Here is a 21,518-nt window from a genome sequence, read left to right as displayed (position 1 = left end):
TGCTGCTCTTTAGTGAGGACGTTGTTCCTGACAATGTCCTAGTCATGCTGGGTATGAATAGAGGTTGTAGTTCCTGGCCTCTGTTAATTGTCATGCTGGGCAAGAGGAGGACAAACAATTTAAGGATAATCTGCTCTCTTCCACCGTTCTCTATAAATTACTCATTCTGCTCATTCCTTCTGGGAGCCAGAAGAACTTCGAGAGATGACAGTATAACACACTGACTCTTCATTCACACACACAGGACACAAAACAGAGGACCTACTGTGTATGCGGCATGTGTAAATTGCACTCGTACTGTATGTATGCCATTTAAGAATGACTCAAAAATACCAAAGGTTGATTTAGTTCCTTAATAAATGACAAATTCAGTATTGTAAGATTCTGTCTGACAACTTTCCATGCAACATCTGTCTCCTTGTCTCTGCCTACCTCCATCTTAAACAGATATCTATCTACATTCACAAAGCACACATGTAAGGGGGTGGGGAGAAAGCTAATAAGTTGTTATCATGTGGGACCTTTTTTCGTCCCTGCCTCATTTCTTGAATATCCCACATTCTGTTGGAGCACTGAACTGCAAATTCTAGAAGATCTTGCACCATTGCTGGACTTGCATGTGCAAAATTTACCATGGGGGTGTTAGGAATTTCAATCTTTGCTTCCAAAACAGACTGGCAGCCCAGGGGCCCAAAGTAGGGACTGAGCAGGATCCAAACATTTTTTTTCTGGGTTCAACACTGCACTGACAGCATTACCCCCTTATTCTCTATCTCAGTAGGGTTTTGCATTCCCTTTAGTGTGACATCCACGGGTATGTAAAGCTCCACTCTCTTACTAGCTTTAAAGCATTAGACAAAGGATGCTAAGAGTCCACAAACCTACAGTACGTAATCCTGGAGAATTTTTGTGGGCCAGTGCTGATAGTGGGAATGCTTGAGAAAGAGTGAAGAAGACCAGCAGGGACAAAGTGCAGGATTATGCCCGAGGCAATGATAACAGTAATATTGATCTATTTTATGATGCAAACCGCTGGAGCCTTGCTGCTCGGTACGACATGTTGGGATGAGCACCTATTGCAAGCAGGGAGCAACAGCAGCTGTACGGGTGAGTATGAAACCTCTCCTAACCAACAGTCCCAACTGACCGTACTGGAAGAAGTAATGTTGAAGTGTACTGCTGTCTGTGTGGTCTTTTCACTTCAAAACAAAGATTTCTAAAATACATATCATGATAGAAAATGAACTAGCTTAGATTTAAAGACAGATATTACAAATACATATTTATTTAATATTAAAAAGTGTGATTGTTCACTGTATAACACTTTGTGTCCTAAAAATTAGTGAAATTAGTGTCTTGGGTTGTAATTTCAGTTACACAAGTTCTTCTGTACTCCACATGGATATAAAGCATTCATGCAACAGCTGCTATTCAGTACTGGAATGATGCTTAGTTTAAAAAAAAAATGTAATCAAGTAGAACCAAACATGTTGCTTGCATTAAACATGCTACAGTAAGCGGTACAGCAAAGTGAACTTGGCAGACTTGGCACTGTACTAAGCCAGACTGTGTTTGTGTGGGTGTATCTCAGGTTGAGTTTTTGTGGAGTACCACAGAGACGTTACTTCAAAAATACAAATGGTGATGACCAAAAAAACCACATCTCAGCAGGACATAAAATATTAAGTGCAGTACCGTGATTTTCATCCAAAAAATAATAACACTCCTGTCTACCAAACAGAAGTCAGCTACAGAACATCATGCGCTGATCTGGCAGCACAGATTTTTAGGAATACACGTGCAAAGCAGAGTCATAACAGGACCTTTTCACCTGAGCTACATAAATCTGTTGCCCAAACACTGTGCATGAAACTAGAAACTATGTTCTACTACACTACATATTCCTTAAATATCATCACTGTTTTCAGCGTGTATTTGGGGATGCTAATAGAGGTATGTGATATGGCTGCAATCGTTTAAATGGTAACTTTAATTTATTTTGTGTGGTAAAACAAAATGTATGGCATGACCTTCAAGCAATAATATAATAGTATTATTATTATAGCATTTTTTTAGTTAATATAATTAATTAATTAATAATTAAATACCTAGTCATTATTGATTCAACAGGACTGCAAATCCAGTGCTACCATATAATACTAGCACCTCAGCTAAAATCAAATATGTGACAAGATCTTTCAACAATTTCATGTTATAGTGTATATTGTTATTTAGCCCAATCATTTTAGTTACTGTATAGTGATGTTTATTGCAGAGTTAACAATTCTTTTTTTCATATTCTTGCATTTCTTTGTTTTTATAGGTAACTAGTCTGTAACTATGTGAACTGAATTATCATCTGAAATGCCATTAAATACATGTTACATCAATGCAAAATAGTAAATCAATGAAGAATTGATGAATTGTAGTATATTTTGTGTTAGAGTTCACAAATAAGTCCAAGTGACAAAGCTGAGTCAAGAATCATACTGACCTTCCAGTGAACTTGTCAATCAGTGATTCAGCAGGATGCATCCTAGCAACTCATTAGCAATGGCAGACATTTCATTATGTTGTTTGTCTGGTTTTGCTCATTGTTTTCTTCATTCCACAGAGTTAAGAGCGGCGTCTATGGTTGCATATGACAGTGTCATTACCTTGCCAATGTCATTGCTCACTCCAAGAGTAAAAAAAGAAAGTTTAGTTCTAGGACAGCTACATTTATCTGACAACAAATGCACAGCAATCATCCAATATACAAAATCAGAATATGTAGAAATATCATTGTTGATCATAACTTCCCAGCAGAATCCCAGAGTGATGTTGTGACCTGAATCAAAAACCTTTTAGAGGACACTAACTGCCTTCCCCTTCATTCATTGCAGAGTATTGTCAGAGTCAAAGGAAAAAGCAAAAGCTATTTGTTGCTAAGGGATGAGGTTTTACACAGAGGCAGCTGTGGTTGCCTTGAACTTCCCATTGCAGGGATGAATAGGTTTTTTAAATCAAATAATGTGCCAAATTGAACGACAACAGCAGCGACACAAAGAGGGGGGCAGGAGCTATTGAAACGTCAAATGCTGCCATAGTTACCTATATATACTGTGGATTTATTTGGTTAAGATAAGAAAGTAAATATGCTCATTCACTGTGAAAATTATAAAAAATTTAAAATGTGGCGTGATTTGTGACTTTTTTGTGAATTTCCTATTAATTAAAAATGCTAAATGTTTGCAATTATATAATTTTTATATTTTATATAATGGCATTTTAGTCTGTTATTGTAAACCTCACAGAATCATTAGTCACTAAATCTAAATATTGTTGAGTCATTATACAACTGTGTTTACTTAAGATATTATTTTTACAGAAGTAAGGCGTTCAAATGATCTTCACTGTAAATTTTTAACTTTAATAACGTGTGTAATGATTTGCTAAGCTTCACAGCCTTTCCTGATATTTGGCCATGGTAAAGCTATTCATCGGATGGGCCTTAATGGCAAGAATCACAGAAGGCTTGTGCCTGGCGTCGGAAGCTCTATCCTGCTTGACTTTCATTTCAAAGAACAGAGAGTTTACTGGGTTGACAGGCACACTGGGGTCATCTACAAAGCATCTGTGAAAGGAGCACACAAACAGGTGATTATGTAACTGTGCCCAAGTGTAAGTGGACTTTTTCTCTGTTTGATTGTTTTCCTGTGTGTGTAACTTATTAGTGAAAGCCTTTTTATTTCCATGCTAGACTAAAAGGGTGTGCACCATTTTATTACAAATTGCTGAATTATAAAATGACAGGTTATTTTGCAAGTTTTAAAACATTTTACGTACTACTACTTAGTATATCCTTTGGATGACAACACAAGAAAATTTGATATTTAAATTATTTTTGTGTTTTGTCTTAATTTACAAGTAGATTCCATAACAATGTTAAGATACAAAACTACCAAATATTTGCATAAAACTACTTATAATGTGCTCACAGTCTGACCAACGTTTCACACACTTTAGAAAAGTCACTCTAAAAATCCCAACAAACACATTTTTTAAACCAGTAAAATAAACAACAGCAGACCTATTTTCCTTAATTTTTGCAAGTATAATGGAAGCAAAGTGATCTGCTTTATATGTGCTTTTCTGAATCATTTTTGATCTTCTAACAAAGAAACTTCCAAGGTCCCCAATAGTGTGAAATGTCAAAGTATGGAATACAGCGCTAATAAGACTTAATACCCCCAAAGCTAACCAGCAGCTTAGGATCACTTTTAATGATTTAGGAATTTTTAATAACCTAATTAGTACAGCAGTTAATTTGGAGGCTTTTAAAAGATCTTTCAGAAACTGTAATTACCATAATTAAATTGTTTAATGTTAATGTTATCCTGCATTGTTCTGGAAACTTTCAGAGCCGCAGATTTAAAATGATTAATTATGAATGCTTCTTTTGCAGAAACTGTATTCATATGACAAACACATCTCTGGCCTCGCAGTGGACTGGATTTGGAACAGCGTATACTGGACAAGTGGAGAAAAGGGGGAAGTAAAGAGAATCGATATAAATGGGAAGAAACAGAGGACTCTTTTAAGACACTTGACCCAGCCCAATTCTATAAGCGTTGACCCCTCTAATAGGTAATCTATGCAGATGTCATAATGACAGCAGTTTTTTGTTTTGTTTGCTGTTTTTCATTTGATCCTTCCGATACTATATGGAAGGATCAAATGATATAAAAATTGACTGACTGACTCTCATATACCTCTGATCAAGGACAGCAGTAGGAATTTACTTCCCTTCAGTTTGGCCTGATGGATAAGCAACACTGAATAATTTCATTTAAAAACATTTTTCATGATTAAAAAGTGCCAAGAGCATATTTAAATTGCTTTTTACATAACTTATTATCGTACACTTCTCTCAGGCTTTAATTCAATTGGGCTACAGTTTATTAAGCATTACCAAAAATGAGTTTGAGGCAAAAGAATTATGAGTCTCCTGATTTGGCAGGCTTAACATATGAGGAAATGTCTAAGCAGTGCCCTTACTGGAAGCAACTAAGTTTCCATATTTCATAACAGATGCAAAGCTAACTTCAGAAAAAAATATTTTGGAAAGGCTCATTGCAAAACCTTTTTTCCCCCAAAACATGCATATTGCAGGTTTCTGTTTTGGTTATCTGGGGGGATGTCTCCAAGTATCCAAAGGTCTGATGTCACAGGACAGATGAAAATTACACTAATTAAGATAACTGAACAACTGAGAGCACTGTCGATTGACCGAGTAGACAAAAGACTGTTCTGGGTTCAGTTTGGGCCACAAGGAGAAAGTGCCATTGCCTCTTGTGATTACAATGGGAACGCCCTACACACCATGAATCTTCCACTTCAGTGAGTATTTAGTAAAAATACAATTTGTTACTCATCCTTTAACTTTGTTAATAAAGAAAATGTAGATCAGAGTGTTGATGTAAATGATCAAATAAGCCAGTCGAAAGCCACTCATTATGTCTTCTTTTTTATCAGGTCTCATTCAGTTGGAATATCTGTTTTTCTGGAGCACATATACTACACCGATTCTGAGTCTCGGGTTATAAAACAAGTAAACAAGTACACTGGTGGAGAGCCACATGTTGTTAACATAAAACAAATGGGTAAACCTCCAGTTGATATCAAGATCGTGCATCCACTTAATCAGCCAACAGCAGACCCGCTATCACCATTTCCAGGTTACAGCTCAACATTATCATACATTTAAAGTTCTTCTTAGTTAAATGAATTGTGTTTATATTCTAGATAATGTATCAAGCAATCACTTCCAACAGGTTGTGATGACCAAGGTGGCAACTGTGTTAACGTCTGTTCCAGTTTGGCAGACCAAGGCGTTTGTCAGTGCAGTGAAGGTTTTGTTCTCAGTATGGAAGGCACTTACTGTAAAGGTTGGTATTAAAATAAGAAGGCAGTTACAAATACACCAGCAAAAACACATTTTTACTTTAGTCAGAATAACACTGGAAGCTACTTTAATCAGCTAAGAATAGGAAAAGAAGGATACTAGACACTGAACAGTAGAAGACTTCCTGATCTGATGACATTAGTAGGGTCAGAATTTGGGATAAATAACATGAAAGCCAACATAGAGTCATCCTGTCTTCTATTAGTGTTCAAGGCTGTGGATGGTGTAACAGCATTGGGGATATTTTCTTGGTGTTCTTTGGTCCTTAGTACCAACTTCATTGTTCAAACACCATTGACCATCTCTATTCCTGTATGACCACAATGTACCCAACTTCTGATGGCTGCTTCTAGCAAGATAATGTAACATGTCACAAAGCTCAAATCATCTCAAATCAGTTTCATAAACATTACCATTCAGTTCAGCTGAAAGCCCACTACAGTCACCAGTCTCAATTTAGAAGAGCACCTTTAGGATGTGGTGGATTGGGAGACTGGCATCGTGGATGTGCAGCCAACAGATCTGCAACAACTGAATGATGGTATCATGATAGCATGGCCCAAATTCTCTGAGAAAGCATGTTGTTGAATCTGTGCCACGAATACTTAAGGCACGTCTGAAGCCCAAAGGGGTCAAACCTAGTACTAGCAGGGATCACTGTTACAGGGGACAGCCACAATTAAAAGGACTTATATATAAAGCACAGAAAACATAAATATTAGCATCTACTTGCAAAAAATATTACCATCTTTGTCTGTGTGTACCATAGATGTAAATGAATGTGCCCACTGGAATCATGGCTGCTCGCTTGGTTGTGAGAACATTCCTGGATCTTATTTCTGTACCTGTCCTAAAGGATATGCCCTCTTACCAGACAGGAAAACATGCCAAGGTAAAGTATAACTATGTTTATAATATCAATATAGCTTTGTCATGTGTTTTACAGTGAAAATAGAAAAAAAAACAAGTAAAATGTATATTCAAGATCTGAACATGACTAAAGCTTGGGTTGCAGATCTTCTTTGTGCTGCTGTCAAAGGTGGCATTTATCTACCAGATACTACTTTGACCCTAGAAGGCTTGAGGGTCACAGGCCTCAAGACAGACTAGATATATGTGAGCTGACAATTGTGTGTTAGGTCACTTGGGTCAAAACAAAACACTGAAACTTTGTCCAACTTCTAAACATTTAAGAGCACTGAGACGATCAGGTAGAACAAAGGACATCACGATAACGCGATTATTTTTGGCTTTCAGCTAAAAGTTCATTTGTCAAGGTCATGTATAAGAAATAATTATTTAGTTAAATAAACTTGGATTTTATTTTATTAAATTTTATTTTTACTTGTATGTAATTTTGACTTAAATTTGATGATTTTTTGACATTTTTTCAAACATTTATAGTTTCTGTTTTTTTAATTTCAAGATATAGTAAAACTTTTTTAAAAAAAGTATATTTTTATAGTCAGATCATAATCTCTTTTCTACTCTCACAACAATATGCTCAAGACAACAGGAAAAGTTCACAGACAATGAGATTAGATGATGAGGTGACATTTGCAGTAGGGAACATATCTGGTCAGCAGCTTTGTCTTTCTAAGCTGCTTAGCTGACAACCTTTGCCAAGGTCCAGTATGAAACAAACATAGAGCCAAGCAGCAGGTTAGACAATGGAGATTACAACAGAGTTTACTTGGTTGCACAGACGACAGAAGAACTATAGTTATTTACCTACTTGAAGTGCCATTTTTAATTGTTTTATATAAAGACAAAAAAATGAAAAAGCAGTAGTTTTACCACATGCACTGTTGACATGGAGCGTTTCTGGCCTAACTGAAAGGTTTAATGGAAGACTATAAAAAGATCTGAAATAAATTTAGCCATGATAAGAAGAATAAACTATCCTATTGTTTACTGTACAAAACCTATATATGAAATAAATGCAGAAAAAACAGCAATAAAATATCACATTATACAATAAATGATAATGTTCTCAGTAAGATAAAACTGAAATGACTTGTGTTATGATTCACTTATGATGATGGCCACTTGTGTCCTCTGATACATCTTTACACGATTCATACTTTATTCTTATAATTCTGCAGCATAAATAAAACGATAGACACTTGAGTAAATGAGTAAATCATGTGTCTTATAATATAATACATAGAAAACTTAAATGTCACATTTATCTACTGCTTTTTAGTACTGGTACATACTCACCTCAGGATCTCTGGTACAGGAGACCCCATGTGCCTTTTAACTAGCATTACATCACCCTCAGTGTTTGGGTTTGACTTTCTTATCACACTTTCCACTATTTTGATAGGATTAGAGCTGACTTCATCAAAGGATTTTACCAGAACAGGGGCTAAGAAGCTTGCTGTCCATCCGGCTGATCCATAGTCTACTGGCCCAAAAATAGACTCAAGTCTATTTTATTTACATGGAGCATCACGTTGCCTTTATTGGCACTATGAATGACTGTAAAAAAATGTAATTAACTCACATCAGTTTGAGTTGAAGTTCATGTAATCTTTATGTTAATCTACATGAATCAAATCCATTTGATTTTTTTTCTTTTATTTTTTAATTGTTATTTTATCGTTAAAAATCAAAGATTTCTTGTTTTTATTTTTGATAGAACTGTCTTTTTTCTATTACAGAAATCATACCATGTGAAAGGAATATGACAAAGTGCGGCAATGGGTGCCTGTCAACAGGAAATGGTGCTGTCTGTGTTTGCCCTGAGGGATCTATACTACAGGAGGATGGACAAACATGTACTGGTATGGCCAGTATTACACCACTTTGCCCCATGTTCCAATACTAAAATCTACCTTTTATTAAAAAATTATATAAATACACTTAGTAAAAAAATGTAGCGTTAATAATATTCTCATTTACAACACTAACCTTATAGTATATGGCTAACATACAGAGTATACACATACTGGATTCAGTTTCCCATTACGTTTACATTTTAACTATAGCATCGTAGTAAAAGAAAAGGAACAATAGCATGAATCTATCAACTGACTGAATGACAGTTTAATGGAACATATTGGTTGCTCATTTCCAAAAAACTAAGCAGCAGATACAGTGCCTACTTTGTGATTTGGAGCCAAGACTGTATAAATATTTCGTGAATAAGAGTTGAGTTGATGTGGTCAAACTGAGGATAGATGGATCAAAGAGATGAATGTGCAACAGTGTAGTAACTGTTGTAATACTTTCAGTTTATTGTGGGCCAATATCTTGCATCAGTTTAGAATATAATAATTAAAATGATTAACTTTTTTATGCATATGATTTATTTTGCAATGGATAAACTGGATTACAGTGAAATCTGATGCCAGAACCAGTGTTGACACAACATAATTTTGTGTTAAGAGTAAATACTGCAACTAAGCAAAGGTCTGTTGAATTTTAACAAATTCATAAGCTTAGCTGTGCCCACATTGTTTTTCATGGTTCCAGGCTGTTCATCTGCAGATAGAGGAGGATGCAGTCAGCTCTGCAACCCTGTCACCCCTGTAAGCTGGGAGTGTGGCTGTCTGCCTGGCTACCAGCTCCACCAAGATGGCAAGCACTGCATTGCAACTGGTGAGTCAAACAATGGCATAGCAGATAGCTGAGCTACATGTGCCCACAAAGACACACACACCGTCTACCTTTTTGCATCTGTTTCCAATGCAAAAGTCAAAAAACACAAGGTGAAAGCTGCAGTGCATTTGACCACGAAACACTGTATTTTCTTATATTTTTCTTCAGGACCTCCATCTTATCTACTAGTTGCTAATCTAGTAGATGTCCGGAGAATTAACCCTGATGGCACTGTGGATCAAATCTTGGCAGAGGAGCCCAGAGGAATAATCGTAGCTTTAGACTATGACCCTGTCCAGAACAATGTAAGATGGAAAGCGTTCCAAGAGTATGAGTATAAGGTCGAATGACTCATTGTAATAGAATTGAGTTAAATCAGGAAATGATTTTGCTATGGATCTGCAGTGTCACCCAGTGGACAAGCACTGTAATGCATGCCCCTTACTATTACCTCATTATGCTTGTTTGGACAATGATCCACATGTTTTCCTTCCAGTTTATATTATATAATTATTTATATTATAAATGCAAGTATTCATAAATGATATATTTTGCATTTAAAGGTGTACTTTGCAAGTACAAGCCAGAAAACAATTGAGCGAGTTGACATAAAAGGTGGCCCAAGAAACATTCTCATCTCTGATGGTTTGGATTCACCAGAGGGGCTTGCAGTTGACTGGGTTCATCGCAAGATGTACTGGACGGATAAAAGGTGTGCAGTGTGTGTAAGAATTACACAATGAAAACAGTTTCTTCATACAGTGCTGGTCATTTGCTGTTAGTAGATGTTTGCTTTCTAGTTCTATTCAATTGTCTATCTAAAGTTTATCGTTTAGGTCACACCCAGCTTTCTTAATCTCTTTTAATCTGAATGAACTTCATCAGGAAATAACTGACACTGGGGAAATTAAACTTCTGCATGCACATATTTTGCCCCTCAGGCGGTCAACTGTTGATTGCAGTACTTTGGATGGACTTCACAGGGAAACTATTGTGAGAAAAGGTCTGGAAAAGCCAAGAGGAATCGCAGTTCATCCTCTTGCAAAGTGAGTATAGCCATATGCATCACTCTTTCACCAATACAATTGACTAAAGACTAATCAATAAACAACAAATACCACATTAATAATTACCAAGCAGTTTGATTAACTTTGACTAACACTCACCAGAGTCAGTTCATTAGGTACACCTTGCTATTGCCAGTTTGAACCCGATTTTTTACCCCCATTTGTCTTTAGAACTGCCTTGCTGGAAGCACTAACCACAGATTTTGGTTCATATTGTTACAGTATGTTAGCATCATACACTTGCTACAGATTTGAATCTCCAATTTCACCACATCCCTAAGATGCTGTACTGGATGGACCATAGAAGTCATTGAGTACAATGAACTCAGTGTGTCAGGGTTCCTGGGTCGTTGACCCAGTGTTTTCAGTTTAGTCATGTTCTCTGTTTAGTTTCCATATGTACACATGTCCTGTTTTATGATGTCAGCCCTTTGTCAGTCTCTGCGCATTATGTTCTAGTTCCGCTTCCTGTGTCATTAGTCGGATTATGTTCAGCTGTGTACTCACCGGTCTCCAATCGTCATCATCATCAGTCAGGGTATTTAAGTCCTCAGTTTCCTTCTGTTCACCGTCTTGTCATTGATGTTGTCTACTTCGCACGTGTGTCCAGTCCAGCCAGCCAGTTCAGTCATTTCAGTCTGCCAGTCATCTTATGCTCTGCTCATCCGTTCGTTATAATAAACTCCATCAACCCTCACCGTGAGTCCTGCGTTTGGTTCCCTTCCTCTCATCCACACACGAAGCCCCTGACACATGAAAACTAGCATTAGAAGATGAGTATGCTGTGGTCATATAAGGAGCCACATGGCTAACAGCAAAAGATGTTGACAACAATGCTGAGTTGGTCCCAAAGTGCACCAAGAAAATACTACCCCACACCATTACACGACAAGCAGCTTGAATTGTTGCTACAAGGCAGGATGGATTCATGCTTTCATGCTGCTTACACTAAATTCTGACCATTCATCTGGCTGTAGCTGCATAAACCAAGACACCAGGTACTGTTTTCCAGTCTTCAGTTGCCCATTTTATGGAGTAAATTGCATCTTTAATTTCATTTTTCACCCCTAGAGATGTTTGTGTGGGGAAATCCCAGAAAATGAAGAGTTTCTGAAACAATAAATATTAAATATTTACATTAAAAATTGGTTAAAGAGATATACCTAACAAAATGGATAGTGAGTATATAATCTCACAGTGATCTGGCCAATAAAGGTCATGTTTTAATGACATTTTAAACCAAATATTTTGTAACAATGAATATCACAAAAAGATATAGATGATTTGTATATACAGTGCTTAACAAATTTATTAGACCACCACCAAACTAAAATTATTAAATTATATCTTCAAATTTACTGTTTTACAAAAAAAGCATACAATGCAGTAAAGCACATCATTATTTTTTTGAATAAGATGCCAAATTACAGCTATTTATTTGCATGCCTGAAAATTAGTTCTAGAGGTTGACTGTTATGCTTGAACAACTGAAGACTTCTCAGAGTAGTCCAGTTTGGGTTTAAAGACATGAATTCAGTTCAGTTTTTTCAGATTTCTAAAATATTTGTATTTTTGTTTTCTTTTTATCACAGATGGTCTAATAGAATTTGTTAAGCACTGTAAACAGGTGGTTTAATAACTTTGTGTACCACTTGCTCTCTATTTCTTTCTTTTAACTTTTTGAGGAAGTTATTCTGGACTGACATAGGGACCCATCCTGTGGTGGAATGTTCCTCCCTGGAAGGGAGAGACCATGCTGTCATTGCTAGGACCAACCTTGTGTCGCCCACTGGCCTGACAATTGACTTCACAGAGGACCGAGTATTCTGGTGTGATCAGAGGAAAGGCACAATAGAGACTGCCGCCCTGGATGGTTCAGATCGACGAGTCCTGTCAAAGAACCAAGTAGGTGAGGTTTATGTGAAATGTATATATCTAAAAAAGCAGATATAAATGCATGGGGAATAAGAATTTCATTGTTGTAAAATGAATATGTAAGTTAATATATGATAAGTTACTCTAGGATATATGACAGATAATTAATACTAAGTATAACTGATATAGTACAGCTGTCCTACTAATCTTGACTCAAATGGCAAAAGTATACCTCTTCTTAAGTTAACTTTCTCATTCATAGCATCATCCACAATTCAAATGTGAGAAAATCCAGTTTAACCAGTATCACTGCATTTACAGCTGAACACAAGCGCCTCTCACCTGGAATCACTGAGTCAACTCAGATTTTCTTGCCGTCTGCCCTAATTTGTTCCAGGCCAACCTTTTGATCTTGCACTATTTGAAGACAGGCTCTGGATCTCTGATCAGGAACGCCACCAGCTGACCAGTGTGCATAAGCGGACTGGGAAAACATTGCAATGGATCCAAGGGAGCATGGTGCAACCAGCATCTATTGTTGTAGTTCATCCCCTTGCTAAGCCAGGTACAGAGGAACAACCATGATTACAATGATCTAAAAAAACAAGTGCCATGCATATTTAGATACATGCAGATTGGACACATGTGCCAATAACAAAAACAAGTGGCACACAGCATCCATCAGTTCTAAAGAATTCCTGGGCTTATACTTCTGTCCTGTTTTTTAGGGGCAGATATGTGCCTTCACCTGAAGGGAGGTTGTTCCCAGGTGTGTGAAAGCAAGATGGGTTTTGCCCACTGCTCTTGTTTCTCACACTATATCCTATCAGCTGATGGAAAAACTTGCTTGACTGTTGACGCTTCAAATGGAACAGCAGGTGATGTATCCTGTGTTCTTTTCTACACAGTGTAATGTGATGATAAATTTGAATGTTTTCTTTATGTATTAATTTTATAGAATATGGAAACAGTGGATCAGTTGATTTAACACCTCTGAAAAACAAAACATTTAATACTGCGAGCTTGCCACTGACAACTGATGTAAGCAGCCAGCCAACTTTCTTCACCGACAAAATGATTTCAGGTAACAGTGCACCTTGAAAGGCGTTCTATCCACTCAATATCTTGCCCAGCCTAAATGTTACGTTTGCATATGCCCCCTCTCTGTCAGACCAGAATGAGTGCTACTCACTCCGCTGCGATGTGAATGCACAATGCCTGCTGAATTCTGGTCACCCAAACTGTTTATGTCAAGAAGGTTTCACAGGTGATGGACAGTTATGTGTGGGTGAGTATACCTTCAATTATACTGGGAATATGCATTAGAGAGATGAGGTAACAGACCCTGAAATAAGCTTACGGGATTACATTTGATACAAGTGAGCTTTTTTTTAATCTCACCTACAGTAGCAGGGATCTAGCAGAACTGAGTTTTGGATTTTGAAATAAAATTCAGAGGTAGGGTTGCTCTGAAAGTAAAGGTAATGGTATTATTCAAGATAAGCCTTAATGGAAAAAGTCAAAATGTTCAAAAAGTCCTAAAACCATCCAGTAATTCCTCCTATCGTTTCCTTGCAGACCAGTTGAAGTGTTTTGAGATTATCAGCTGAGTTTGTTTGCAAAGTAGGAAGCATCGAAAAGACATAGTGTGGCAACTTTGTTAAATTAATAAAAACTTAACTTTTTTCACTGTACCAGGCCAGGTTATGGAGGATTTAAAAAAACAAACAGTAATTACATTTTATTTAGCTAGTAAATAATGTCACAACATTTTTTCGAAGCTTATGATTCTTCTTATTTGGTAAAATTTTAGGTTACAACTTACTGCTCCTATTTTTGTCCTAGATATTGATGAGTGTAACCTGGGAATCTACAACTGTGACAAAAATGAAGAATGTCAAAACACTGCAGGGAAATACTACTGCAAGTGCCTGGCTGGATACTACAGCGATGGGCAGACATGTCAAGGTGATCGTTTCCTTTTGTTAACATATCCTGGGCCGTATTGGCACATTCTCATCGTCTATCATTATCTTATCTGTGAAATCAGATAGTTAATTTAGATTGAATACAGTGTTTATATGAACCATCTCTTTTAAGCAGTAGAAAATGAATCTAAGTTAATGAACTTATATCTTCAATTCTCTCTAGAGTTGGAGTCCACATCACCATGGGTGACACCTGGTACCTCTGCTGATGTTACCACCAAACGCCACAACGGAAATGCAGAGAGTTGTCCTGCAACCTATGAGACCTACTGTCTGTACCATGGTGTTTGCTTCTACTTTCCTGAATTGGACTCTTATGCCTGCAAGTAAATAAACCCGCTTGTCCTTCTACTTGACCCATGACCCCATCCCACCCCTCATAACTGTTTGTTTTTCAAAGAAGGGCTCACGATATTCATATTAGGGCTGTGCGATACCACATCATGTACAATACTGCAATTATAAATTATTACATGATATAAGTGTCAAATCATAATACCATTGTATTGGAGCAAAACTCTTTAAAATCCCCTAGTGTGCACAACAGGGAAACAAGCCATGTCTTGTTTCCCACGGAGAGCAAGACTTAAACAACATCCAACAATACCTAGCAATTTGAAAAATATGAAATAAAACTGTTACAGTTTAAGGTGAAAACCAAAAAAGGTATCTTAAAAGAGGCAAAAACATACCATCAAGTATAACCTTACTACAAAGGAGTTGATATTAGCAACCTAAATGTAAACAAATGACTCAACCAATCTTTGCTGGTGCACTAACTAAGTGCACTCCATATGACAGGAAGAGCTGATGATGGATGGAAATAATGCAGTTACATGGTGGACATGCACGGCTTTAAGCAACTGGTTAAAAAGATCGACCCAAGACACAAAATACAACAAATATTCTTTGGTTTTATGCGACATTGTGCAGGGTGCTGAATAGTTACAAGGTTAAATTACTTTAATTATTGTTAAACTAAAGTGTTAAGCAGTGATTTTATAGTTTAACTTAAAATTTCCAAGCACCTCCATACTTGGCTACTTCTGTACTGTCGCTGCTATTTTACTATTATACTGCTGTTGGCACCTTGCTTCAATAGGGTCTCTCTTTTTTTAAACAGAAATATGATTATGGCAAATTTTATTAAATATTGTAATATAAATATAATAATTATATAATCAAATATTTTCTCAAATATTCAGATATATTCATGCAGTCCCACTGTTAATTAAGACAAGAACACTTAGGTGAAAAGTATTTTATGACAGCTGACAAGCAGCAGGTGTCACTGTTGTTCCATGATTAAAGCCCACGCCTCACGAAAGTGTTTACAGCAGAGACAGTCTACTTCTGTCCATGAAGTATGCACTTCAAATCAGATCAACAAAAATGTAAATTATGAGTTCTAATGCACAGACTTAAAAATATTTCATAATTTCAGTGGAAAGCTGCAGATAATGTATACACATTTAATACAAATTATAATGAAAACGTATATTTAGCAACAAAAAAGAACAACTGCCTATGAGTGCCCAAACAGGTTGAAGAGTTGAAGAACCCCCAAGTGGTATCTGGTCTCTGAGATAGTGGGCAGAAATGTCAACCTGGCACTAGGTATGGATAAGATTGGCCCCAGGATGCTGACAGTTCTGCACACTTTTGGACCAGCTTGTCTGACCTTTTCAGTGATCTGTCGAGTTCTCGGGGGGTACCCTTGGCACACTGAGGTAGCTGTTTTTTTTTCCCCTCCAGTGTTTTCCAATGATTCTCAGGATTATGAGGATCATTTGAAAAACAAAATAACTGAATTATTACTGAAGCCAGTCAATTCCATTTTTTCACTAACCTTATGTCATATAACTCCAAAACCTGTGACTGTAATCTTCCCTGTGTATCTGTTCTATGAAATCCAATCCAGTCTTTCAAAAACGACATTTAATTTGCCAAGGGAGCCCAAACATTTAAACACAAAACTAAGCAGTTGCTTAAGCAGTAACCGTTTTTGAATTATAAAGTAACTGGATGTGTTTTAAACAAGTTTGTCTTAAAATATAAATTGTTTGCAGTTAACCAAAAATGATTCCTGGATATGATTTTTTGTCATGCAGTTGTGTATCAGGCTACATGGGGGAACGATGTCAGTTCAGTGACCTGGAATGGTTGGAGCTTCAGCGGGCTGAAAAGGAGAAGAAGAGGAACGTGGTCATTACAGCGTGCATGGTGGTCCTCGTTTCCTTGCTCTCTATCACAGCCTGTGTCACCTACTGCTATGGGTAAGAGAAAAAAGGGAAAAGGAGAAAAAGGAGGCAGCAAAAAGTAAAAGGGGAGAAAAAGGAAGGGAAAAGAATAGACAATGGGTAAAAAAAGAATAAGGACAATGGAAAAAAATAAAAAAGGAAGAAAGTAGGGAAATCAAAATGATCAAGATATGCTATTCGCTGTGAAAGGATCAAAAGTGACTTCCTAAAAAGAAAAACAAAAAACATCTATGAATATTTAACTATTTCCTCACTAAACATACTAAATATACTATTCAATTTGTATGGGTTTTATTAGACTGGTAAAAATGAGAATCATGTCTTCATCTTAAGGGACTATCATGCTTTTTCTAACTGATGGTCAAAAAATAGACCAGGGAGGACCTGCTGCTGTAATGAATGAGCTGACAGCATTTAGAGATGTCTATCAAACCCAAGATGCATGAGGCGTTTAATGCCGGTTTCTCAGTACGACAGCAGGGGGTCAGGGAGCACATCACACGTGGAACAAATGACAGCATGCAACAGTGGTTAGCTGAGTGAAGAGCACGCATAAACTACACACTGTGGCCCCTCCTCCTTTTTATTTCCACCTGAGATGTTTCTAAGTAGCTGATTTGTTTTATGGTTGTTTCGCTGGCTTATGGACAAGGCTGTTTGGCATTCTACACTCTTTTGACTTACAAAGCACACTACCTACTACATCCTAACGTTTACACTCTTGGTTCCCCTGTGGAAGTGGCACGCTTTCAATTACATGGTTCGTTTAGCTTGTTCTACAGCAATTACACATAAAAATAGGTCATTTCTCAGCTACAAAATGGAGCCGGTGAGGTATGACCCCAAAGGAAACGCTACATGGCCGCCAATAGCTCTGCCTTAAATTGCCTTCTGCACTTGACTGCAGGTGCACTTGTGCGGTTTTTGAGTTTGGTAGTTTGGTTTCCCCTGTAATAAACACACAGAGAGTACAGAATCACACTGTACACAAAGATAGAGTCTAAAGAAACAACTGAAACTTATGAGCACGTAGAGTAAATGCACACACGGCCTCCGGCTTGGTCTATCACAACATTCAGATGTATTATCTTTGGTCAACATTCAGGGGGTGAGATATGCAGAAAGCTAAGAAACAAACATTAAATAAATCAAATGTGGTGAAATTATTATTTTATAATGCAGTGATAAATGATGCTGTGAAGGGCAGTACACAGCACAGACACTCATTTCTCATCACGATGAATTTGAGTACACAACTTCTGTTATAACCTATATAAATCTTCTTTAGGTACCTGACCTTTTATATTTCTGTGAGATAAACTCTCCATGTGTATATTATTCTATACATAACTTGTGCAGATTTTATATTTACTTTTCAGAACGAGAAAACGCTTCCACAAACAGCCATCAGTGGATAATGTGAGTGAGACCAGCATGACGGATGAGAGCATGTCAGAGACAACCACTACCACTGTTCCTCGGGTAAGGCCATTATTACAAAGCTCGGTCATTAATACATACAGTTTTTATGTCATGCAGTAATATAATACATCAATGTAACAAAAAGGACAGTTAAAATTATGTTGTTAATTCCATTATGTGGGCTTTTCAATTATTTGCCAGATGGGGAGAAAGAAAGAAAAAACAGTCAAACATGCCTTGCATTCTCCTTGATGTTGGACTGAAAAGAAGAGCTTGCGAGTGTGTCCTCATTAGGATACATACTAGGGCTGTGCGATATGATAAAATATAGCGGATGACGAAATTAAAACATCTATCGTTTCATATTATATGCTATCATTTGTGTAGATTGGTCAAACAGAAGGACGAGTCAAAACAAATCGAGGACCTTATTCCTAAACGATGGGCTACCTCTGTAGCATGGACATGGTTTGATTATGAAAAGTCTGACACCTACCAGAAAACTGCACTCTGCAAATTATGCCGCAAACCGGTCCCCACCACAGACTGGTGGGGACAGAAAATGCCGGCCGTTGCAACTTATATCTAAAAATATAGTTTCATGCATCGGTCGAAACACTTGACTCCAGGTACATGATGCCCAGCTGAAAACACTTAACACAAGTCGAGCACTATTTTGTGATATATACTGTTATCGGGGTGAGAAATGTCCTATATCGAGATATGAGATTTTGGTCATATCACACAGCCTAATACATACTTATGTCAGTGTATGGGACTGTAGCCTAGGGTTTAATTGTAATTATTTTACAAAGCATCTCAGATCAATGTAAAAGTAATGGAATGAGTGGTGTAACAAATTACTTTTTACGCAGAGTAAATATGTAATGGCAGTTCCCAGCAGTCATAACATTTTTGTTCGCTTTGAAAGTAACATTAAAGACTGCAGTTTAAATCCCAATGTCTTATCAGAATTATATGAAATGTTTCTCTTTGCAAGAGCAATTCATGTCCATCACTCACTCTGGGAGTAGGTAGGCTGCCCCCCCCCCCCCAAAGAAAAATGCATAAAACTTTTAATGTTTATAAAAACTCAAACGTCTTAATGTATAAATCTGCAGTTCTACATTGTGGCAGAAAATGGTGTTGAAGGGAAGGTAATTCCTGCCATGGGCTGTCCAAGGAGAGCTGTGTGTACATCCTGCTCTTCAGAAACAGGTACCTGAAACTTACATTATTCATATTATATATGTAAACAACTCCAGTGATTTTTCTAACTATAGTCTAAATTCATTCTTATACAAGTTTTTTTTTTACCAACTGCTTAATTCCGCATTTTTTCCAGGTGCCAATTCTGAAAGTGATGAGTCAGGAAAACTGTCCCAGCACAACAAAGGTTACGAGTGTTCCATGGTGTCTGCTGCTGCCACTGGAACAATGCAACCCACTGTGCACCTCTCAAGTCCATCACTGTCAAGCTGTACATCTTTTAAACCAACAACGTTACCCCAGACTTCGGGCCCAGAGTCATGGCTCAATGGAAACAGCGTACAATCAGCTGTTCAGCAATGAAACATTAAAAAAATAAAAGCTTTTAGAAATGTATACGTTTGTTTGAGAAGTCAAAAAATATCAAGCGCAAAGTTTAAAAACATAAAAATATCATCATTATAGTTTATGAGAAGAGTATGCCTCCTCAGATGAGTATGGCCGAGGCAGTTTAACAATAAAAAAATACTGACCATGTTTCTTAGCAAGGTGGTCCAGAACCAGCTTCAGTATTTCGGCACTGAGTCTCTGAGACTCTGCTGGAGGGATGGCATGTTGTTCCAACTGTAATATTGTTATCAGTGACATGTCGGTCTAAATAGTCCCCTTGGCATCAAATTAGGTTAAGACCTAGTGTCTATACAGGCCAAGGCATATCATTTTTACACTTGACTGATTCATCAAGCCATTCAGTGATCTGGGCGTTATAATTCTGAAAAAAGAATAACCCATACCGATCTGTGACACTTTCCTCTAAGGGGAAACGTGGATCTAAACCATGCTATTATTTTTTTTTCCACAACAAAACAAGAGCCACTGGATCCTCTCACTGCAAGTGTAAAGAGTTCAGGCATCATGCACTGAGATAAATCTTAGATAAAGAGCTACTCTTTTGTTTTTCTTTAGATATTACACCAGTACACAAGCATAAAGGTCATCAAATCTGAACTGTGAGCCACACCCTATTTACAGATGGCTTTCCCACTGATCTAAATGCAGTAATTACTTTGGTCGGTTCACACAGTAGTAAGTTCTGGAGTCTTTATGACCCTTTGCTGCAGATACTATGATTACAGCATTTCTGAATTACCCCAAATATTGTTTTGTGCATTAAGTTAAATGTTGAAACTTCAAAAAATAAATACATCTAATTGTTGTTCATCACATAGTATACAGGCTATGTGATAGATCAGAATAAACTCATCAGTGTCAGCTAACCAAAAGATCACTCATATTCTCCTTGCACTTGCAAAACTTTTGAGACTATTTCTATATTATCATGTTAATTTTAGTAAGTTCAGCGAGTTTTATATATTTTAGCTCTTTACATATTTTTGTGTTTGAAATGTTTAAGTCACTATAATTTGCTTTGCTCAGGCTCGCTGCTATGTAGAAAAGTTGTTTTTTCTTTTGTTCCTCCCATGTATCAACTGGTGTAGATGCCTTTTTGTAGCCTTTTCATCAAATTATTAAATGTTTCATATAGGAGAGGGTTAAGGTTACTATTGCAGTTATATATGTGAACATTGTAAATTTCATTGACTTGAGGTAGTTATAGGAGAAATGAACAGTAACTGTTAGCTATTTTTTACAGTAAAAGGACAGTGCTGTTTAAAAATCATCTTCCATTTTTTCTTATAGAGTATTAGTGTATTTGAGGTTTTCCCATCAGTGTGTTGTATTTTGACATCCAGCTGTCTCAGTTTCAGTGCAGCAGGCTTCATGATCACATAATTTCAAGATTTAAGCAAAAAAACGGACATTGAGCTCCTTTTGATATAAATAACTAATGTGTCATAGTACAAAGAACTGCCATGTAACTGCCATGACACTGCACCACTAAACAACCCTTAATTGTGATCATTTTAAATATTTTATTTTGATTATTTTTACATTAAACTGTGGTTATTTTTGTCTAAATTTTATGATTCCATGATTTATATTCTAAGAAATAAGAGGGCAATAAACTCAAATGGGCTGAATGGTCAATAAATTAAAGTTGAATGTGGTTTGGAAAGGGATGATATCTTATCTTCTTTACAGTTAGAGGCAACTCTCTTCTTTGCAGAGTTTATAATTAAAA

General features: G+C 37.0%; 1 protein-coding gene across 1 annotated transcript; it reads left to right on the top strand.

Moving 5' to 3' along the window:
* Positions 1–627: 627 nt before the first annotated feature.
* Positions 628–19,809, top strand: egf (epidermal growth factor). Its single transcript, XM_085284142.1, has 23 exons — positions 628–1,107; positions 3,440–3,639; positions 4,448–4,629; positions 5,155–5,382; positions 5,518–5,720; positions 5,817–5,930; positions 6,717–6,839; positions 8,614–8,736; positions 9,428–9,553; positions 9,722–9,858; positions 10,117–10,265; positions 10,495–10,599; positions 12,306–12,529; positions 12,893–13,060; positions 13,224–13,373; positions 13,454–13,579; positions 13,667–13,783; positions 14,341–14,463; positions 14,647–14,809; positions 16,595–16,759; positions 18,124–18,226; positions 19,288–19,384; positions 19,512–19,809. Exons 1-23 carry the CDS (start codon positions 981–983, stop codon positions 19,736–19,738), a joined length of 3,480 nt encoding a protein of 1,159 aa, XP_085140268.1. The 5' UTR covers positions 628–980; the 3' UTR covers positions 19,739–19,809.
* The last annotated feature ends 1,709 nt before the right edge of the window (positions 19,810–21,518 follow it).

The sequence above is a fragment of the Mchenga conophoros genome, linkage group LG2 (assembly GCF_057382185.1).
Source record: "Mchenga conophoros isolate Kocher_MC1m ecotype Shallow Benthic linkage group LG2, M_conophoros_male_GT1.1, whole genome shotgun sequence".
In the NCBI taxonomy this organism is placed as follows: Eukaryota; Metazoa; Chordata; class Actinopteri; order Cichliformes; family Cichlidae; genus Mchenga; species Mchenga conophoros.
This window is presented reverse-complemented; position numbering and strand designations above follow the sequence as displayed.

What these genes read in the sequence shown, in the direction of transcription:
- egf (XM_085284142.1), top strand. Translation starts at nt 981, where the DNA reads ATGCCCGAGGCAATGATAACAGTAATATTGATCTATTTTATGATGCAA. An exon ending in AGACAGGAAAACATGCCAAG is followed by an intron (nt 6,840 to 8,613) that starts GTAAAGTATAAC and finishes TTTCTATTACAG; the next exon opens with AAATCATACCATGTGAAAGG. An exon ending in TTGGACTCTTATGCCTGCAA is followed by an intron (nt 14,810 to 16,594) that starts GTAAATAAACCC and finishes TTTGTCATGCAG; the next exon opens with TTGTGTATCAGGCTACATGG.